This window comes from Notamacropus eugenii, chromosome 1 (assembly GCF_028372415.1).
Source record: "Notamacropus eugenii isolate mMacEug1 chromosome 1, mMacEug1.pri_v2, whole genome shotgun sequence".
NCBI lineage: Eukaryota > Metazoa > Chordata > Mammalia > Diprotodontia > Macropodidae > Notamacropus > Notamacropus eugenii.
The window spans coordinates 235,164,534-235,185,553 of NC_092872.1; the positions used below are offsets into that span (position 1 = coordinate 235,164,534).

General features: G+C 39.8%; 1 protein-coding gene across 3 annotated transcripts; it reads right to left on the reverse strand.

Annotated features, from left to right (window-relative positions):
* Positions 1 to 388: 388 nt before the first annotated feature.
* Positions 389 to 20,340, reverse strand: VDAC2 (voltage dependent anion channel 2). 3 transcript variants are annotated; one of them, XM_072628075.1, is made up of 11 exons: positions 19,994 to 20,340; positions 19,710 to 19,767; positions 18,936 to 19,075; positions 18,366 to 18,434; positions 17,266 to 17,315; positions 8,331 to 8,483; positions 8,175 to 8,227; positions 7,304 to 7,531; positions 5,041 to 5,191; positions 3,577 to 3,634; positions 389 to 1,161 (listed from the first exon to the last, which is right to left on the reverse strand). In XM_072628075.1, exons 4-11 carry the CDS (start codon positions 18,430 to 18,432, stop codon positions 1,070 to 1,072), a joined length of 852 nt encoding a protein of 283 aa, XP_072484176.1. In that variant the 5' UTR covers positions 18,433 to 18,434; positions 18,936 to 19,075; positions 19,710 to 19,767; positions 19,994 to 20,340; the 3' UTR covers positions 389 to 1,069. The 3 variants fall into 3 exon arrangements, with proteins under 3 accessions (XP_072484176.1, XP_072484177.1, XP_072484175.1); XM_072628076.1 differs by having other exon boundaries at positions 18,936 to 19,065; positions 19,994 to 20,094; XM_072628074.1 differs by lacking the exon at positions 18,936 to 19,075.
* Positions 20,341 to 21,020: the final 680 nt, after the last annotated feature.

Below are 21,020 nucleotides of genomic sequence, written 5' to 3' on the forward strand. Positions count from 1 at the left end.
GAAAAGGGAGCAGTGAGCCAAAGAAGTTTGGGAACCTCTATGACATAAAGCAAACGGATAAGGGAAAAGGAGATCTAGTAACTCTGCCATGGTAACTCAGCAGACCCCAGGTCCTGACTCCCAGATTCAGTGTTTACCATCATACTTGTGCACCTATTCTGTTACTACTCTCCATCTGACTTTTTCAAACCACCCCCTCCTCTTGAATCACCTAGTACATCTCAATACCTACATCCTGTATAGGTAGGGTGCAATACATCTCCTCTGAGCTAGATACTCAGTACCACTTCAACTTTACTTCCTGTAGCTCTCATTTTCCATCCCTTCCTTAGGTCACAACAATAATACACTTTAAAATTCGCAAAAATTTAGACCAAGAAGTTGAAAATAATATATCCTCATATTATTTTATTCTTAAAAAAAATTTATGGGATTACTCTAAGGGCAAAGAGGACTTGTGGCACAGATGAGTGAAAAGCTTGTGGAAAAATAAATTATGATCTAGACAACAAGGAGACCAAAGGGAATGCTTGTAAATTGACTCATCTGACTCTAGTTATCAAAGCTTTAACTCTGCAAATACTTGGAGGCACAATTATGCATATTTGTTTTATTCATAATTTATATTGTTCTGGGATACCAAAAGTATTTCTAATGATGGTGAATTAACAAAATTCTTGTACCTCATCTCAAAACATCCACTGATCCATCTCATCCAATGGTAATATCAAATTTGTTAAAAGGAACATAAAAACAAACATGCACACAATTGTACAGTTTTCATAAAGGTCTATTTCATTATTGGTGGGTAGCGCCATTTAACAGTTAAATACATTTAAATAATGTATAGGTGACTGCACTACTGCAGCATTGGTAACTAGATAGATAACCAATTTAACTAGAAACCAACAAGTAACTGTCTAAATATTTAAAATACAGCTCTTGTTTGGATCATCCCTTGTTTAGATCATCCCTCTTAGAAAAAAAAGCCTGCTGGTCACATTGGAAATATATTTTAAGGCCAAATCTTCTGCTAGCTATCCCTTTCCCACAGGTTTCTTTAATTGCACTAAGCCTCCAACTCCAAGGCAAGCCCAAGTTTGTGACCTCCAGCATTGATGCTCTTCCCATCCACCAGGGCAGACAGCGTCAGCTTCACACCTGCAAGGACATGAACAGACATGACATCCCCTACACCATCTTCTTCCTCCCATCAGGCCTCTTCAGTTTCTTTCCCTTAGTACCCATTTAACCAAGACAGATGTTCTCAATGTAATAAATAGACATAAGCCACCAGAGGGCGATCTGGAGCACTACCCTTCATTAGCGAGGGTAGGCATTCCTTCTACCAACCAAAAGAGCTATTTAAGTGTGTGATCTCTGCTTGATTTAACCAAAACTAGGCCCTGTCCTTAAGGAGCTTAGATTCTACTAGGGGAAGGCAGAAAGGGAATAAAACACAGAAGGAGGTTGAGTATGCACAATAGTTCCTGGAAGGAAAGAGCATTAAGAAAACCCGGAGATCCAAGACTGGCTTCTTTCTCATATGGTATGAAGCTCAGGGAGCTTTCCAGTCATCAAGGGATCATGTAAAAAGGCAAAGGTGAAGGGCAAGTATCTTCCTTCCAAGGACAGGGAGGCAGGAGATGGGACACCAAGTTCAGGGAACAGCAAGAACAGTTTGGCAAGGACACATGAATGTGTGGAATAAGTCTGGAAGAGTAGGCTGGAGGTAAAGGAAACTGTGAAGGGCTTTAAATGTCATGCTCAGACTTGTTCTTTAGGAAAATTATTTTGGAAGCATATAGAGAATGGACCAAAGAGAAGAGAGACTAGAAGACAGGAACCTAATGAAAATGCTATTATTTAAATTATCCTAGCAAGAAGTGACAAGATGGTGGCCATGGGAATGGATAGAAGGGGATGGGTTTGAGAGACCCTGTGGTGACAGAATTACATAATCCTTAGCAATTGATTGGTGATCATACGATGGGCTAAAGAAGGAGGATGTGTTTAGAACAATTTTAAGGTTTCAAACCTGGGTAACGGAAATAAGAAAGTCGGAAGAGGAGGAGGTGTTTAGAAAAACAGTGAGTTGTTTGGGCCATAGGAAATCTGAGATGCCCATGGGACATCAGGTCAGATATCTGACATCACCAAATACCTGCTGGACATGATGGCCATAGTCATCTACACAGAGGTGATAATAAAGCCCACAGAAGGTGATGAGATAGAGCCTTGAAGGACAACCATAGGTGGTAGCATGTGGATGACTGGGCAAAAGAGATTGAGGAGCAAAGAAACCAGCAGAGATCAGTGTTATAGAAACTCAGGAAGAGAACTGAACAGTGCACCAAAGGCTACAAAGAAGTCAAGAAGGATGAGAATTGAGGAAAAGTCATCAGATTTTACTTCAAAGTTATTACTTATATCCTTTGGTAACAGTTTCACTTGAATGGTAAGGTCATACAGTCTGTAAGGGGCTGAAAAGTAAGTGGAGATAAGTTAGCTTTTCCAGAACTTTTGGCTGAAAGGAAAAATACAAGATGAAAGCTTTAAAATATGGCAGGGTCAAACAATGGCTTTTTAAAAGCCTGGGGACCCCTAAGAATGTCTGTAGGCAGCAAAAAGAGTCGATATATTGAGATTTAAAAGGGTAAACTTCAGGATAAAATGAGGAGAATCACCTCCTAAAAGACTTTAGTGAATGATGGATGAAGAGACAACTCACCATGGATAGCCTCTATTTTCTCAACAAAGTAAAAGGCAAAGTCCTCTGCTGAAAGGGAGGGGGATGGCAAAGGAGGCTTACAGAAAGAGGTTTGGAAAAGAAGCTATGGGGAGTACAACGTGAAATCAATTAGGGAAGAATAAAAAGATTGGTGGTAGTAACAGTAAAATTGAGATTAGGTAAATTCTGACTGGATCCATCTGGTTAAGGATATTTTAATTCCTCCAACATCAATGAATAAGCAGCAAGGTAACTGAGTAAGTAGGGATAACCCAGGATTAGGGCTTGGCAAACCAAGAATGGTAATAGGACAAGGAGTAAAGGATTTGAAGGAATGACAGTATATAGTTGAACTGGCTAATTATAAGGTTAAGACTGCAAAGGAAGTAACAGTGTGAGACCACAGCAAAGGTGAGACCAATTAAGAAACTAAACGGCATCTTCTGGATGCCTGTAAAGAGTTGCGGTAGTTAGCCAACAAATAACCTGTACTATAGCTAACGTGATGATGAGTCTCTGTACTTGGTTCCAACACTAGGTTCATATTTAAAGACCTTCCAGCTTAACAGAAACTGTGAGGGTTTACAATGACCAGCAAAGTACAGTCATCTCCACAAAATAAGGCAGAGCAGGTACTACGGTGTTTTTAAATATTTACAAGAAAAATTTGCAAATATTATAGTAATTTAGATCTAAATTGGTAAAAAATGCATCAACATGGTTAATATACAAAGACATCAGAACACTATGCTGATATGATTGTTAAAATAGTATGGAAAAAAAAATAGTATGGAAAACAGGATCTGTAAACTTATTACCAAAGTTTATCAAATAAAAAAACTTACCAGGCCTCAGGGTCTGAGTATAACCCACACCAATTAAACTAGAATTGTTGACTTTGGCCTAGAAAAAAAAAGCAGCTATGAGAAACCAGAAATGGAAAAATATCTCTTCCTTTTTCCCATTTTATAATTATAGTCCCCCAACAAATTTGTGTGTTAAGCCAAATTAAACAAAAAAAATTGGTTCTCACTGATTCAGATGAAAACAGGCTGGATTTGCAAGTACTTAGTAGAAGATAACTGTTCTGTCTACCTGTCCACAAATGTGCCCGTGGAGAAAAGTTTACCACAAATGGGTTTGATTTCTCTTCTCAATTGTAGAATCTTAAAACTAGAAAGAACATTTAGAAACTGATCCCTCCCCACCAAAAAACAAAAACATAAAACAGCCAAGTCCTACCAGAAGACTAAATACAAAAATCGAACTATATGAGCACATCCATTTAAAAAAGTGTAACTTCCTTTATGAGGAAAAATTTTACTAGACCTGTGAATACTTTAAAAAAAAATCTCTTATCATTTGGATCAGAGAATCATTCAGCAACCTCAGCATTAAGTATTGTAGGAACCATGGAGTAAGCCTAAGGTACAGACAAGGAAAAAAAATCTTAAGTCTTAATAAAGAAAGAGACCACAACCAACCGTGGGAGTCACTCCACGGGACGTTACAGTGTATACTTAGATTTGTCTAAGCTAAGTTTCCAGAAGTATCAAAATAGAAACTTTCTTTCATGTTAATTTTGATGTGTCTTGGTGACACAGAAGAACAGCATTTGACTACCATATCTTAATCAAGTTCTACGGTCTCTACTGCTGTGTAATGGAGAATATAGTTGGAAATAATATTTACTATTTAGATGAATAGTAAGACATTGTTCAATTATCCTATGAACTAAAAAACATACACTATTCACACCAGAAAATGATTTATTTCCCTTTCCTGAAGTCTAACTTAGGTTTCCTGTCTCTTGTGTTACTAGAGTACATTAAATCTGAAATATGATCAGCTAAAACTTCACTAAATTACTACCACTCATTATCACTGGATAATTTTACATAGCAGAAATAATTCATTCAGATGACACTATTTCACTCCTAGTGCAATCATTTCCTGGTGAATTCCACTTAAGGAAAGGCACACATGCACACACACATACCACCCAACCCAAGGCTGACCTACCTCGAGCACTATAATAAATATCAACGAATATTATTGTATTATTGCAATAATACTAGTATTATTACTTTAGCTAAGTTATAAAAAGGCTAGTCAGGAAAATTAATACTGTCTATGGAAAATAAATCCTAAATTTCAAGTGAACTTTTGGAACACAACTGGTTTCTAACTTGAGGGCTAATACTGTAATTTTAAAAAAAAAAAATTTATCAAGAAAAATTCAGTCTGAGAGTTCCAACAGCAAAAATAAATAAATAAATCCCAATCTAAACCTGTCCCATATTACTTACAGAAATAGAAGCAGTGGAGTCCAACTGATATTTGGCTGCAATGCCGAAACGAGTGCAGTTGGTGCCTGATGTCCAAGCTAGGTTTACGGAAGTATCAAGATCTTCACACACTTTCTGATAAATTGAACCTCCAAATTCTGTTCCATCATTGCTGTAAAATTTTCACATTATTTAACATTTTGAAGATCAGACACTACTCCCTGCCATCACCCTAGTCCAAAGAATGTGCACTAATTTTAAGTACATCTGAGACAAAAGCTACAACCATTTTTAAGTGTTAAGACTGTGATCTCTGGATATATCTGCTACTAAATACACAACCAAGAAAACTTTTACGTAAGGCTACTTAATAATAAAGCAAAAGACTTAAAATGCATACTAGTGCTTTCATAAACAAATTAAAAGCATTTTTTAAAATGTTACGTCTGAGTATAAAATCATTTTCTATTTTTGGTGCAGTCTCATCAAGCTAATTGAAAAATATCTATCACACCAAATCTCAGAGTTGGAAGGAACCTCAGAGGTCGCCATCCAGTCCAACTCATATCTGAAAAATCTCCTTTATAACGAAGTAGACAAATGCTCACTCAGATTTTACACAAAAACCTCTGAGGAAGTTCACACAATTTAAAAAAAAAATCACTGACAATGAATGATCAGCAATCATATCTACCAGTTCTTGAGTATTGTTAAGAGATGTTAGGACAGGGATTGAGAGCCTGAGCCTAGGGACCTGAACCCACCCAAGTCAGCTAGACCCTCCTAACCATCACACTATTTCTTTAGCTCAAGTTTCAATGCTCCATTCAGCCAGTAGATTTCCTCTGGAAGAGAAAATGGAAACAAAGAAGTTGAGTAGTTCTTCCTTCTCTCCATTAGCCATGAGAGTTTTCCCATTATTCATGGAGCCCTAACTTTATCCCTTCTTTGATCCTTTCACCTAACATAGTTAAAAAAAGTTAAGAAGTATTTTTTGTCATCCTGTGCTCATCAGCCTCAAACAATTCTGTTAGTACCTTGTAGGCCATGCCTTTTTCAGGTTTGTCCTGTTCCTCGCCCTTGCTTCTGTCTTCTGCACATCTTTTAAAAACCTAACTTGGCAAATGAAATCTTTGCACAGTCCCTTTCCTTATGAGAAGCTTTTACCTGGTATCCTGAGAATTCTTTTCTTGACAGTTCCCCTCCCAATCCCTCCTGCATAGGCCTAGTCTACCGCTACATTCTACTTCCTCTGGCATTTGGCTTGGTGGAGACAGGAAAGGTTTTGTCTCTGTCTTTTCATCTTAAAAGCTTCATTACATTTGTATGACTCTAGGGCAATTCATTTTGCCAGTCCATGTATTCTGTCTCTAGGCAAGAGGACATTTTTGATGTTTTAGGTTTAAGTCCTGAAGTCCAAATTCTGTTCTCAGAAACTCAACTTCTTAATCAGATCATTCATTTCCCAAATTTGCTTGTCACAAGCCCTTCCCTTTGAAACATCAGCAGCAATGACAAAAACACTGCTATGCTCCTAAGGTGCTTGGTTTTTTGCCCAAAAGCACACTGCTCTTTCCCAGTGCTTTCGAGGGCAATATCATTTGTGGCCATGGGAACCAGAATCGGGTGGCAGTCATTAGGTATGACAAAGTGGTAGAAAGGTCTCTGTCACATCCTGAAGACATACCAGAAAATGACAGCAAACTTTCCTATTGTTAATGTCTTATCACTGGTCTGAATTTTCCTATCACAACTGGAAAACACAAAAGAGATTTCAGTCGAGTGAAATGTGGCATGTTGGCAGAATTAGGCACTCCTGGGAAGCCGAAGCTTAGGATGAAATGAGCATTACTTCTTTCAGCACCAAGTGTCTAAATTTAGATTTTTGTCTTGCCTTCTTTTATGTTAAACCCAAACAGAAGATCCACTTCACTTTATGGAGATCTAGAAATAGCAAATGATGAAAAAATGAATACTCTGTGTGAATAGAAAGAGGTTTTATTTTTTAAGGACAGGGATAAATATTAGATTTGTGTGATTTCACTGGAATAAGGGACTTCCAAGTGAGGAAACACCCTCTCCCAATGTGACTCATCATCCTCTCTGCAACTTAAAGAGTATCAGAAGGTTACCTCCAAACCTCAGATGGGGTCACACAGCTCTGTGTGCTTTAGATACAGGACTTGATCCTAACTCTAAGTTAGGATCCTAACTCTGTCTGCTATGCCATGCCACACACTCCTTTTACAGAGGTATGAATAAAACATCCTAAAGAAATACTCACACATTAGTGTGCAGTTGGAAATCTCCAGTCCTGTAGCCCACTGCAAAGTTATTCCTTGTTAACTTTGACTTGGCACTATCGAAGGTCATCTGGTAGCCAGCAAGCCAGCCTTCATAACCAAAAACGGCTGACCCATGAATTGCAGGTCCAGCAAAATCAAAGTCAATGTCACAGCCAAGGTTTATACATTCCCGTTTATAAGCAGACTTTATTTTACCACTTTTCTTTCTGGAATAAAAACAGATTCAAAATTTATTCCACTGTAAACTCTCACATATGCAGTCAAACAACATCATTAGAAACCTGAAAAAAAGGACAAAATAATTATTTAAAGTTTTAAATACCTGAAATGTAACTGACTAATGAAATGACAAGCCAAATACCCATATTATAATCAAGTTCAATGAAGTGGGGGAGAGCAAAAGAAAACCCCTATCTTCTAGGAGGTTGAGGGCCAAGTCAATCAACAAACATTTATTAATTGCCTACTACATGCCAAGCTGAAGATACAGAGTGGGGCAAAAAATAATCCCTGCCCTCAAGGAGCTCACAAACTAAGGTTGATAATAAAAATAAATAATAATGGGTTACTGACCCTTCACCACAACTGGGAAGGATTTTTTTAAGTAGAGGTAACAAGAAGCCCACAAAAGCATCTTGTAAGACTATACAAAATTAGCAACATACTGAAAATGAGGCAAAAACTTTAATTTAGGCTAGTGATACTTAAGTAGTAGCAACTTAAAGAGAAGAGGCTTTCCACTATAGTAAATGAGCAATTCATCATAAATTTAAAGTGTATTTTTAATACAATACTATTTTTATTCAATACTATTTTTAATTTAAAAAACAAGAAAACACACATGGTTACCCTGTGTTTGGTGAGAAGGTAGTGTCAAATGTCAGCTTCAAACCCTGGCAAATCTATTTTGAGGGAAGAAAAGGAAGTAATTCAGATTCATTTGGTTTCACAAATAAAGAGTAAATATAGCTTAGACACACTAAATAAATGTAAACTGTCTGTTACCTGATCTTCAATTGCGATTTCGGTTCCCAGAGTGTTATCAGTGTTCCATTTTTCTGTGAAAGTCAGACCATACTCACACCATTTATATTTGGTCTCCAAAGTCCCAGAAACTTTACCAGTGTCTGTATTAGATGAACCCGATGATGAGAATTCCTATTAAAACAGTGAATTTTTTTCATGAACTTTCTATACTTAGGAGTAAGATGCTTAAAACCTAAATGCTAGCACTCTCTGTAGTCTCACCTTTTTAGACTAATGGCTTGAGCATTATCCCTTTTTTACCTTGTCCTAATTTGCTAAGACATATTTTAAAAGCACAAAGAACCCACAGATTAACTTTCAAATAGCTGGCTACCATTTATTTCTAGAACTTCTAACCAGTTAACTACATATTATAATACAAACACTAACTCTAAAGGAGAAAGAAATCTACATATCTCCCCTTTTTGTTTTTAACATTTAGCAGTATGTATATAAAATACATTTGTACATCGACATGTATATAAATATGTTTATAGCTATCTCTAAATATATACAGAGAATAACTGAGTGAGACTGACAATAAAGACCATTTCTGCTATGAAAAATTAATAATCGTCAAATACTATTACCACAAGATGGAATCCAAATTCTTTTCTGAGCTGCACTAATTATTTTGTTAGTAATCATTAAATAATTCAACACAGAAAATAACATTTTCTTTCTATCAAAATCATTTGTAGATAGAAGATATTTCTTTCTTGGGACTCTGCTGTCATATGAAAAATGTGGGTATTGAACTAAATGACATTTAGGAGTCTAAAGTCTGTCTGTCTGTCTAGTTTTCTTTGCCCTTCAGTATTCTATCATCTACTCATATTTTGGGGCCTCAAGACTTCTCTATATTGTTTTAAACACCCACTAACAATGAAGGCATTTGTTCACTTGTAGGTACAATTAAAAAACCCATGCCTCTCCCTGTAACAAAATAACCCATGTTTTACAACCAATTTTTCCGGTGATAACATGTGGCTGGCTTTAAATTTTACAATACTACAGTCACTCTAATTCTAGATCACACAGAGTAATGAAAGACTCATGATGAGCACCAGACAGCACCATATTATCAGCAACAAATTATGCACAAGAAAAAGCATAAAAGATATCAAAACAGATATATGGTCCTGAAATCAAGATTGGCTGTGGTCATCCCGCAAGTGAAATATCAAAGATGGGCAGCTTGAATGTTAAGAGACCCCTAAGCAGTCTCCTAGCACAGAATCTATGAAAGAACTAGACAATAATCACAAAGAATAAGATGTATGGATGAAGTTAACATCAGTCAGATCACAAGATCCAATGAAATACTTGAGAATTATGAAAAACAAGCCTTTACAACTGGTTTTTACATCATGATTAAAAAGATAACGTATTATATCTTAATGAATGGGAGTAATGGTATAGACAATTTAAAACAGTAAAGACAATTTAGTTTGGACAGTCACTAAAATAATTCAATAAACTGACAAGCATGTTTTAAGTGCCTACTATGCTAAGATGCTGTGGCAAGAGGTTATGATTTCTTTAAAAAAAAAAATCACACTGTCCTTGTCCCTGACAAACTGAAATTCTACAGCAGACGGGTGTGAGATTTCACACAAGAAAAAAATGTATTAAAATACAAGGTATAATGAATGATAGGCACAATGGAAAAAACTGGTTCTAGGAAATGAGGAGAGAATACTTTCTCCTTACATGGAAGATGAACCTTCTGAGATGAACCCTGAAGGAAGAAGATTGTGAAAGGCTCAAAGAGTACATTCCAAGAATAAGGAATAGCCTGTGATAATGGACAGAGGGCAGTATAAAACAGTAGTACAGTTAATATGATAACACAAAGTTTGTTAAGCGGTGCATTGTCAAGTAAGACTGAAAAGAGCAGACTGGAGTCAAGATGCAGAAGGTCTTAAATGGCAGGCTGAAGAGTTGATGCAGAAGTGGGGGACTAGGGGTACAGAATACAGCAAAAACTGTCAGACATGGTCAATATATAGGCTGGTTTTGCTGAAATGCTTTTACTCCTTTACTTTCTTTTTTAATCTTTATTATAAGGGACAGTCTCCTAGGTAGGGAAGAGAGAGAAAGGTACTTGGGAAATGAATATAACATAAAAAGAGAAACAATAAAATATCTTTAAAAAAAGAGAAATGCCAAACTGAGACATCTGTATTTTATCTTAGAGACAACAGGTTATCATAGACCATTTCTGAATAAAGGAATGACACATATGGTCAGCATAACATATAGTGACATGAGCAATGAACTTGGGAGTGAACAAACACATGGGTTCAAATTTCCCCTTCTGACATCTCTGTGTGGCTAAATGAAAGTCACAATCTCTTTAATCTCAGTTTCCTCATCTGTAAAATGGAAGTGATAATAATATAGTAGCCTTATGATGAGGCTCCAGTAAGATAAAGCGCGGAAAGCACTTTGTAAGATGTAAGCTGCACTACAAATGTCAGTGACACCACTTTTGCAACCACTACCTTTTGAAAATTACTTTAGCAACTGTGTGGAAAATAAGTTGGAAGAGAAGAGAAACAGAGGTCAGATAAATGTTAGGAGCACTACTCCAAGTGTCCAGGACTAAAGGAACGAAACCATGAACCAATGCAGTGACTGTGAGTGAAGAGGAGATAGAAACTGAGAAGATTAAACTGATTCTGTATCATTTTTATTGATCCTATCTATAATTAACTAATTCTGTCCTGTAACTGTTCAAGTCATGGTTTGACGTTTCTGAACTCAGTTCAGAATTCAGCTGGATTGTAAAGGGTCAAGTTTAGAAAATCAGTTCTGTTGCTAATTACTGTTCTACTCTTGTCTCAAGGAATGTTGTCACTGGAGTATACAGGTGGATACGAGAGAGTCACTATTTTGATCTTTCTCTTCTGCCTTCATTTTCAAGTCTTCTGGGTTGATTCTACTTCCACAATATCTCAGGTATTGTCCGAGTGAAATTAAACAAGCACCTTTCTCTGAGCAAGGTAACAGTTTATTAACAGGGTATTGTACCCAGTAATAAAGGGGTCAATGGTTGCTCCACTTTCTAGTGAGTGACCTCCAATAAAAAGACAGCTCCCCTTTTATAGGTTTTAGGGAGCACAGAACAAAGAACAGAATAGGTGACATCATGGGGTTGAGGACAACATGACTGGTTACATAGCTGGAGGTGTGGGGAACAATATGATTGGGTCTTAGTAGGGAAAGCAACAACCCCTTCCTGTGACTAAGAAATGTTCATTGTTGAGTCTACCTAGGCAAGTCCTATTTGCCTCAGTTCCTCAAAAAATGAGGACACACTAGAAGGAAATGGCACCACTCCAATATCTTTGCCAAGAAAACCCCATGGATAGTCCATGGGGACACAAAGAGACCAGAAGGAACAACAAAATGTGACAAAGCATCATTAGGTTCTGGATGTACAAAGACTGAAAGGAAACTTTCTCTGTCTTCAAGAAGCTTATATTCCACTGAGAACACATACACATAAGTAAATACAAGATATTCTGAGTAAGAAAAGAACATAGCAACTGGAAGGGAAAATCTATTAGCAAGTATTTCTTTATTAAGTATCTATTATGGCACTCTACTAGGCACTAAGAGAAACAAGAAAAATGAATGAAGTAATCCCTGAAGAGAAGCCCTCACAGTGGAGGTGATACCTGAGCCAGGTTTCAAAGGAATATAAGGATTCTGAGACAAAATAGTAGCTAATAAAAGCAAAAGAAAGCATTTCTATAGCACCTGAAGGTTTGCAAAGTACTTTACAAATTATCTCATTTTATCCCAAAAATCCTGAAAAGTAGGTGGCTTTATTGTCTCCATTTTTAAAGACGAAGAAATTGCAGCAAGCACAGGGTAAATTGAGGCAAGCACTTGCCCTGAGTCACACACCTTGTAAGAGTCTGAGGTTGGATTTGAACTTAGGTCTTCCTGAATCCTTTTCCAGCATTTCATCCCTTGTGCTACCTATCTGCCTCAAAAATGCAGAAGGAGTATCTCACAGGCAAGGAAAAAAGCTTTCACAAATGCACAGAGTTGGGATATGGAATGTTGAGGTCAGGTTAACACTAGTCGTCTCTGGCTAGAATCAAGTGTATATAAAGAGAAGTAACGCGAAAGAAGGTAGAAGATAAGAGTGAAGACAGACTAAGAATGTTGTCTATTATCCTGGAGGTGAAGCGAGGCTGCTGAACGTTTCCAGAGTGGAGAACTGATATGGCCAGAGTGTTTGGTGTCTTAGGAACATTACTGTGGTAGTTTTGTGAAAAAGAGAGCAAAAGAAAGGAGCTTTTAGGAAGCTAGTACAGCAGTCAAGGAAAAAAGTGATGAGGACCTGATGCAGGGTGGTGGACATGTGAATGCAGACAAGAAGACTGATGGGAGCAGCACAGTAACAGTGAAAAGAGTTCCAGACCTCGAATCCAAGAGCTCAAATTTGATCCTGACAATACTACTCATTTCTGGTGTTATCTTGTATGAGAATTGCTCTGGGCCTCACCAATAAAGTGAGCAATTGAACTAGATGATGCCCAAGGTGCTTTTCGACTCTACACTAATGAATCAAGTTGTAAAGGCACAATTTATAGAACCTGGCAACAGATTGGATAGAGGGATGAAGGAGAGGTAACAAACCTAAGTAACTGGAAGGAAGAAAGGTCCCTCAACAAACATTTGGTATGAACTCTGATCATCATAAAATCAACCACAGTTTCCGAGGCCTGATGATAAATAATGCTAGTCCTCCTGACAGAGGTGAAAAGATTCAAGGAACAGAGTCAAATGTACATTTTTGGATACAGTCAATATGGGAATGCTTTCTTTGACTATGCATATATGTTACAAAGGTTTTGCTTTAATTTTCTCCCAAATAAATGGAGAAGTCAGAAACAGGAAGGAAGGAAGGAAGGAAGGAAGGGAGGAAGGGAGGAAGGAAGGAAGGGAGGGAGGAAGGGAGGGAGGAAGGAAAGGAGGGAAGTAGATGAGGAAAGGAAAGGAGCATCAGTGAAGCATTACACAGACAAGCAGGGAAGCTTTAAAAACTACAAGTTGAATTTATTCTACAGTGTCCCAAAAAGTCTTAGTTCAGTTTTAAGCTTTAATGGTGATATACTTAAAATGAAAACTGTACATAACAGACTCAAAATCTTAATAGTTCTTTTCCTATTTATTTTTGGAAATACTCATTTTAATTCAGATTAAGTTTTTTTAAATGACCAAATAGCAAAGTCTAGAGGTATGAGGCTTTAATTGGGGGGGTTTGGGGGGGGGGGGGAGAGTTCTATTTGGGACATGTATAATGGAGAAATGGAGCTCCGAAGAGAGATAAGGCCAAGATATCTTGAATTTGGGAGTCATCTGCATGAGTGATAACTAAATGCGGCAGTAGACAAGATCCCCAAGAGAAGCATTCAGAAAAAGGCCTCAAAACAGTCTTGGGGACACTCATCTAGGGAGAAGGATGATCTAACAAAGAATGAGAAGCAGTCAGACAGGAATGGTGTGTCACAGAAACCAAGGTAGGAAATGACATCTAGCAGTAAATAGTCAACAAATGGAGAAACATCAAGAAAACAGCACTGACAAAAAACAGCAATGTGATTTAGCAGCTGAAATGTCTAATGACCTTTGGGAAGTTTCAGTATACTGGTGGGGTCAGAAACCAGACTGCAAGTTAGGGTGATTGAAGAAGTTAAGGGAGGTAGGAGTTTGACAGTAGTAGGTAAAAAAACAGAAGGCTACTAGTTTGAAGTGGTGGCAAGGTCAAACAAAAGTATATTAAAGATGTAAGTGGCTTCATGGCAGGGACTGTTCCATTTATTGAGGGTCTACTATGTATCAGTCACTGTACTCAGGGCTTTACAAATATTACCTCCTTCCAGTCAGTGTTTTACACATTCCAGAATATGCAAAGATTTTACTGCTGCAGAGGTAACTCAATCCACCAACAGGCAACTAAGTAGACAAATCCTGGGGAGTTGCCTGAGGCAACTTCCTCAGGGTCACCAAGCTAGTGAGGAAAGATCTGCATCTGGGCATCTCTGATTCCAAACTTAGTACTCTACTGACACCCAGCTGCCTCTTGCTTTGCACACAGTATAGGCTTGGTAATTATTTGCTGAATTGTTGATGGAGAGTCCTAGGCATGTTTTTAAGCACCATAATCCTCAGGCCATAATACTTCACAGGATCACAGATTTAGAGCTGGGAGGGATCTTAGAAGCTATCTAGTGCAACCCTTTTCAATTTTACAGATGAGGAAACCAAGGCTCAGAGAAGTTATGTGACTTGTCCAAGGTCACAGAGCTGTCAGAAGTAGGACCTAACCAGAGGCCTTGCTAAGTTTAGCACTGTGCACTACATGTCATACCTTGCCTGTCCTCTTGCCTCCTTACATTGATTTAAACCAGAGGTATAAAAAATAACCAGATTAAAATGTAACTGGGAAATATTTAACAAAATAAACCAAAACACATAAAACATTGGTAATATTACATTTTAAAATGAAGTCAATATGCAGCCCCAGGGATCTCTACATACTTTATGAGTGTGACACCAAAGATTTTAACTGTGGTTATAAATTTAAATTTATCCCTTCTTTCAGATGTGAAGGTCATGGCACTTAAAAAATGAAGAGGTACCTTCACAATCCCCTCCCACTCCCACCATAAGAAAATACCTACTATGCAAATTCAAATTTGAGACAGTATATGAATGGAAAATTCTTAAGATTCTCAATTCCCACAGCTATCTCATTCACAAGAAAGTCAGCTCATCAGTGCATCAAAAGACCCTGAACAAAAAGCCATAGGGATCCAAGAAAGACTTCCCTTCTCCCCATCCCTCCAGCTTCCTTCCATAGCACATTTTTGTTGGTCAGGTAACCCAGAGAGAAAAAAGGCAGCTAGCTAGTGACTCATCCATATTCAAATAAAAAATACAGCAAGACAAACCAGAGTAAATATTCCCTTCAAGCTCTAACTCCCATACTTCCTCAAAGTCATCCATCCAGTAATGATGAACTAATTCCAGCCTGAGGGCTGAGAGCTCTTCTTCCCCCTAGGGCATTTCTCTTTTTTTTTTTTTAACTCACTATAGCACTGGATCCTAATAACAATTCATTTATGTAGTACTTTCAAGTTTACAAATTGCTCTCCCCAAACCTCCATAGAAGGTACTGTTATCCCCATTTCACAAACAATTAAGCCTCAACTTAATGAGATCAAAGGTCAAAGGACCAGTCAAGACTCAACAAACCCAGGCCTGTCAGCCCAGTGTTCTTTCCATAAGAACAAAATAAATTACTTTAATAGCTTCCTATTTGTACTCCTTATTTCAGCCACTAGCTTAAGGGTAGAGGCTGTCTTCTGCTTCTTTTCACTTCCTCTGAAATGTCAAGGAACATGTCAAGAAACAAATGTCATATAAGATATTTAATAAATGCTAACTGGTTTGATTTAAGTAACATGAATTTCAATTTAACATTTTTCAGCTGACTTGAAATTTGTCCTAAGTTGTGAGACTGCCAATCCAGGACACTTTCCATAGAAAAGCAGCTCTGTCGAGAAGTCTGTAGCAAGACAATGGGAAGGGAGGCCCTCAGAGGGGGTGAAACTATTTTCTCAACGTCACATAGGAAAACAAGAATTTCAACCTAGGTCCCATGACTCAAAACCTAGTATACTTTCCACTACACTAGGTTGCTCATCATCAAGCAGCAAAGTAAAACTCAAAAACTTCTAGTCTGGTATAATTATCTCCTACTTCTGGGAAACCAAATTATAGCTGTACATCCTGTACTCCCAATTCTTGGTTATCCATATCAAGATTATCAGTATTGTGCTTAATTGACCATATGGTTCACACAAAACCTCACATGCCCAGGACAGTCCTTGGATTCTTGTGATCAAAGTAGAATGTTAAATTTGTTACAAATGAGACAGAAAGCAGGAACTAGCTATTGATACTATGCAGTCCAAGAAAAAAATTTAAGAACAAATCTAAAACTAAAGAATAATCAGTATTAAGAGATAGTTACATAATTCTAAAGGGCAACTTGTCCACTGATAGGAACTCATTCAATTAGAAATTATACATACAAATATCTAGTCAAAGGAATTAAAATTAGAAGGAACCTTAGGAATCATCTAATCCAACCTCCTCTCATCACAGACAAGAAGGTCTGCCCACGGTCCCAATACACCAATCTATCAAATAAATTTTGTTACAAACAATAATGACAAACAGCTTAATTTCCTGGAGTTATAAAAAACACATTCAAAACTAAATGTTACCAAATGCTCAGATTTCCCTTCTTAAATAATTTTACAGATTAATAACCTTTATTCTATTACCCAAAATGTTCCTTTAAAAAAAATAAATTAAACCAGATCTTTAATCCACCAAAATGCACATTTCTCTAAATTTATTTGGATGCTAAATCTTCCCTGCTAGATTTTGACTAGAGCCAAAACAGAGTTTTTCCACATACATTTCAAAAAATAGCTTACTTAATTTAACAAATACTTATTGAGTATATATTTGTCCAACACTGGGATGAAGAAGGGTGAAGGGAGACAACAAAAGTAATTTGTAACAATCTCTACCCTCAAGAAGCTTGCAATTTTATAGGGTAACATGATTTTAAAAGTAGTTAGTGATCTTTAGGTATATAGATATGCAATGGCCAAAGTTCAACTATGCAAATTAGAAATCATATGGAATCCCAAATGACATCAAGCAAAAAAAAAAAAAAAACAAACACATTTCTGCCTCTGCTTTGGCGGGAAAAAAAAAGATTCAGATAGATCATACGTGGTCAAAAGCACATTTTAGGGTTGCTATATGATATGAAAGTGTATCAACAACTAGATATGTAATAAACACTTACCACTCCACTGCAGGATTTTGTTTTCACATCCAGTTTCACCAACCCAAAACCTTAATAAGTTTGGAAAAAAACAGAATCATAAAAATATTCTAGGTTGTATTAAAATAAGTACAATAATAGATTTACCTATTAAATTATGGATCACCCATCCAGATAAGTTAACAGTTAAAACATGGTGCAAAGAGTTTGTGGATATTCCACAGATACCCAAACATTTGCTGACCATACAACATTTCAGTTACTTTTTGTTTAATTGCACTGGACTGGTGGAATTGACAAATAGCTCCTCAAAAATTCTACTGTATCTGATGGCTCATTGTAGTGTCAGTGACCCTAGGTTCTCCAAGGCTTTGTCAGTAAAATACAAGCTCTAGTATGTCCTACCAAGCTAGAAAGGCTTTGTATTCAGTACTTGTCTGTAAAGGACCAGCCAAGCAAACTTCAGAGAGGGTCATCATCAGATTAAACACCTGAGCATTAACTCTTCTTGACTCAGTTACTCAGTAAGACACAAAGGGATTACAATTTGTGACAGAAGTACTCACATCAATACATATATTTGAAGTATTAAAGGACGCTAACATTTCTATGACAAGACTGTTTCTCTACAGCATTGGCAAAACGTGCTTTCTTTAGTTTTCCACATATACAGAAAACCATTTAACTCAACTTTAACCTTGGGGTAGGTTATAGTTTATTACACTACAGACATGCATTCTAAACAGAGTTTTGCCTAATTTTAGAGTGTCTCTAATTGACCAGAGGAGTTACGAATTTTCAAAGAAAAATTTACTTTAGTGTAGGTTATCAACTTCCCTAAAGTTAAAGAGTAATAAGATTTCACAACTCTAAAAAGTCTGATCTACAAAATCAGACCTGACCTAAAAGAGAAGGAAAAAAATTTTTAGCATAGAGCTCAATATGGTTTATTTAGGAAGTTGTAGCAGGAAGACTATTATTAATGTATACTTCATAATAGAAATCCGAAAATAGGGTAATTTGTTCAAATTCTGAAGATCATGAAATATTTACATTGTTCCCTTAAAAAAGGGGTTAGTATATAGGGATTCATCCCTTTATATCTTAAATTAAGTTCTTACCAAATCCTTTGTTGAAAATATCTCTTGCAGCTTTGCCAAGGTCAGCATATGAAGGAGGAATACACATTGCTGGTAAAAAAAGAAAAAAAAACACATACTATTAATTCTTTTCCTTCTTCCACCCAATTCCTGTACAAAGAATATACAGGAGCAGTAAACCTACAATAATGGTTAACTCTCTACTGGCTCTTGAAAATATAAGCATTAGTATACTCCACTGAAATTTAGTTTTTCCGACTTTTCCCCCCTAAATTAGGATTTAAAATCCTAATTCGATTGAATGCTGGGGCTGCTCATCGTTCTCAAACCATACCTTATTTCAGAATAAAAGGGTTGAAGGTAACTACCAAAAAATGTTTAAAATTCCCCAGAAGTTATTATGGATGTGCAAGCTCCTAAATTTAGTAAATATTTATTGTATTTTTCTGCCAGAAAAACTTTCAGGTTATTCTATCTGCAAACGGCTATTTGTGCATTGTTACACAGTAAGTAAAAGGACCACAAAACTGCACGGTTCCAACAAAATGAACAAGAGCAAATCTTAATGGGAGGCTGATCCAACTCCCTTACCTGGCTTAGGTCAAAACTAGGTTGAGGGAAGCAGGGAAATGGATGGAAGGTAGAAAAGACAGACCAGGACGACTCAAGGGATTCTCATTACTTTCAGAAAAGACCAGCTCAGTTTCACATTGACGAGTTCCTGCGGATAACTAAATATGGCAGGAGAGCTAACACTACAGCAGAAAATCTAAGCATTCGAGACCTGCCCCTGCACCCACCCACCCACCCATCCATCCATTCATTCCAAGAGGCAGGTCCACGCCCTTCCTCAGACTTTGAATGACCTTGTGCTCTCACAGGGGGGACTTTCCACTCCCTACAGAAAAATTTCTCGCGTCTTACTGGTCTACCCAACTCTTCGCTATTTCATGCACATTTAACTGAAAAAACCCCACCCCACCCGTCTTCCCTGTTAGTCTCCCGAGGTCCCCTAAGAAGCATAGCACGGTACGTGACAAAGCAAAGAGCCTTAGTCAGCCCCAGCTCCATGTGCACCCCCACCCCGGCCCTTCCACAGGCTCCATGGGGGGCCGGCGGGGGACCGCTTCCGGGTTCATCTACGCCCCCTGCACCCCTTGGGGGCCCCCAGCGAGCGGTAACGTCCGAAGATGCACAGAGCACTTCCGTAGGATTAGCCACAGTCAGGGAAGACGGCCGACCCGGAGCCCCTAACTCGCCTGCTCCAAAGCGCTTCCAGGGGTGCAGAGCGCGTCTGGCCATGCCCTCGCCCGGACTCTGGGAGAAGACCCCCAACCCCCGGGGCCCGGGCCCAGCCCCACTTACACGGACGCTCACAATCCTGCAGGTACGACGACATGGCGATGCCGAGCGGAGGATTGACCTGCGGGGAAGGACGAGAGAAGCGGCGTCGGAGCAGGCCGGGAGGCAGCTCGGGGCGGGGCGGGGCAGGGCGGGGCCGAGGTCGCGGGGGCGCCTCAGGCCGCTCCCGCCCCCCCGACCGGTGCGGCCATCTTGGGGAGTACGGCCCGGGCCGGCGCGGCCCGCGGACGCCTTAGGCTGCGGGCCTGCGGGCCGGCCCGGGCGGGCTTGGGGCGGGGCGGCCATACCTGGAAGTCGGGTTAGGGTCGCCGGCGTTCCGCTAGCTGCTTGGGCCGATGGCCGCGCTCGCGTCCGGGGGTAGCTGCCGCTGCTGGAGGGCGAAGTGAAGGAGACACCACCGTTCCGCCCGCCAGGACCCCGCCGCGGCCCCCTGCGGCTGCCCGCCGCGCCGGCCCCCAACCGCGGCCGCCCTGCGACCGTTCCGACCACCGGGAGACCTCCCTCCCGGCCCGAGAACCCGCCGCTCCTGCTCGGGGAGGGCCGCGTCTGCCTCGGTTTCTCGGATACCCGGAGAGCGCGGAGACGGCGATCAGGCAGCGGCGAGGGCAGCCCCAATGCAGAGGGGGCGGGGAACGGCGGGGGCCGCGGCGCGAGGAGCGGGGCGGGGCCGGAGCGCGCCTAGGGGGAGGGCGGGGCCGGGGCCTTTACGAGCCCCCGAGGCCCGCCTCCCCTTCCGCCCGCTCCCCGCCCCCACACCCCCCCCTCGCCGCCTGGTAGTCTATCTGCACGTAGGGCAGGTCTCCCCTGGCGAGCGCTCGTGGTGGGGCGGGGCTCCCCAACCCTTCCGCCTCCCCGGGAGCCCCGCCACTCTCCCTGCAATCACGTGGTGGGGAGAGCGTGTCCTCCGTCCTAGAGAGCCGGGTTCGAATCCAGCGTCTGGGGCCTGTGTGATCCTCGTTCTTTCGTCTGACTGGAGCGCTATTTACGTAATACTTTTTATTCTAGCTTTCAACGGAACCCCAATAACAGTCCTAATAAGCATGGCTGGCATGGCCCTAGCGCTCTCCGCGTGGGCGCAGCGCGCCTGTTATCTCACAGGATCCCCTCCACCGCCCGGGGAAGTGGGTGCTTCCTTCAGGCCCATTTTGCGGATGAAGAGATGGAGGCCCAGAAAGTCCTCGTGACTTCCGGGGGGGCGGTTGTCGCCCTGAATTGGCGTCAGCTCTCCAGATTTAGAATGGAGGCGGGCGGGTCCCTGGGTTCTGTTTACTTTACACTCCTGGGCCTGTTTCCTCAGCCTCACCTGAAGTGGAC

Excerpts from the sequence above, each read along its gene's own strand:
- VDAC2 (XM_072628074.1), bottom strand. The coding sequence starts at position 19,743 with ATGTCGTCGTACCTGCAGGATTGTGAGCGTCCGT. Across the intron at positions 8,228-8,330 it reads AAATCGCAATTGAAGATCAG|ATTTGCCAGGGTTTGAAGCT; the intron begins GTAACAGACAGT and ends CCCTCAAAATAG. Across the intron at positions 3,635-5,040 it reads ACTCCACTGCTTCTATTTCT|GCCAAAGTCAACAATTCTAG; the intron begins GTAAGTAATATG and ends TTTTTTTTCTAG.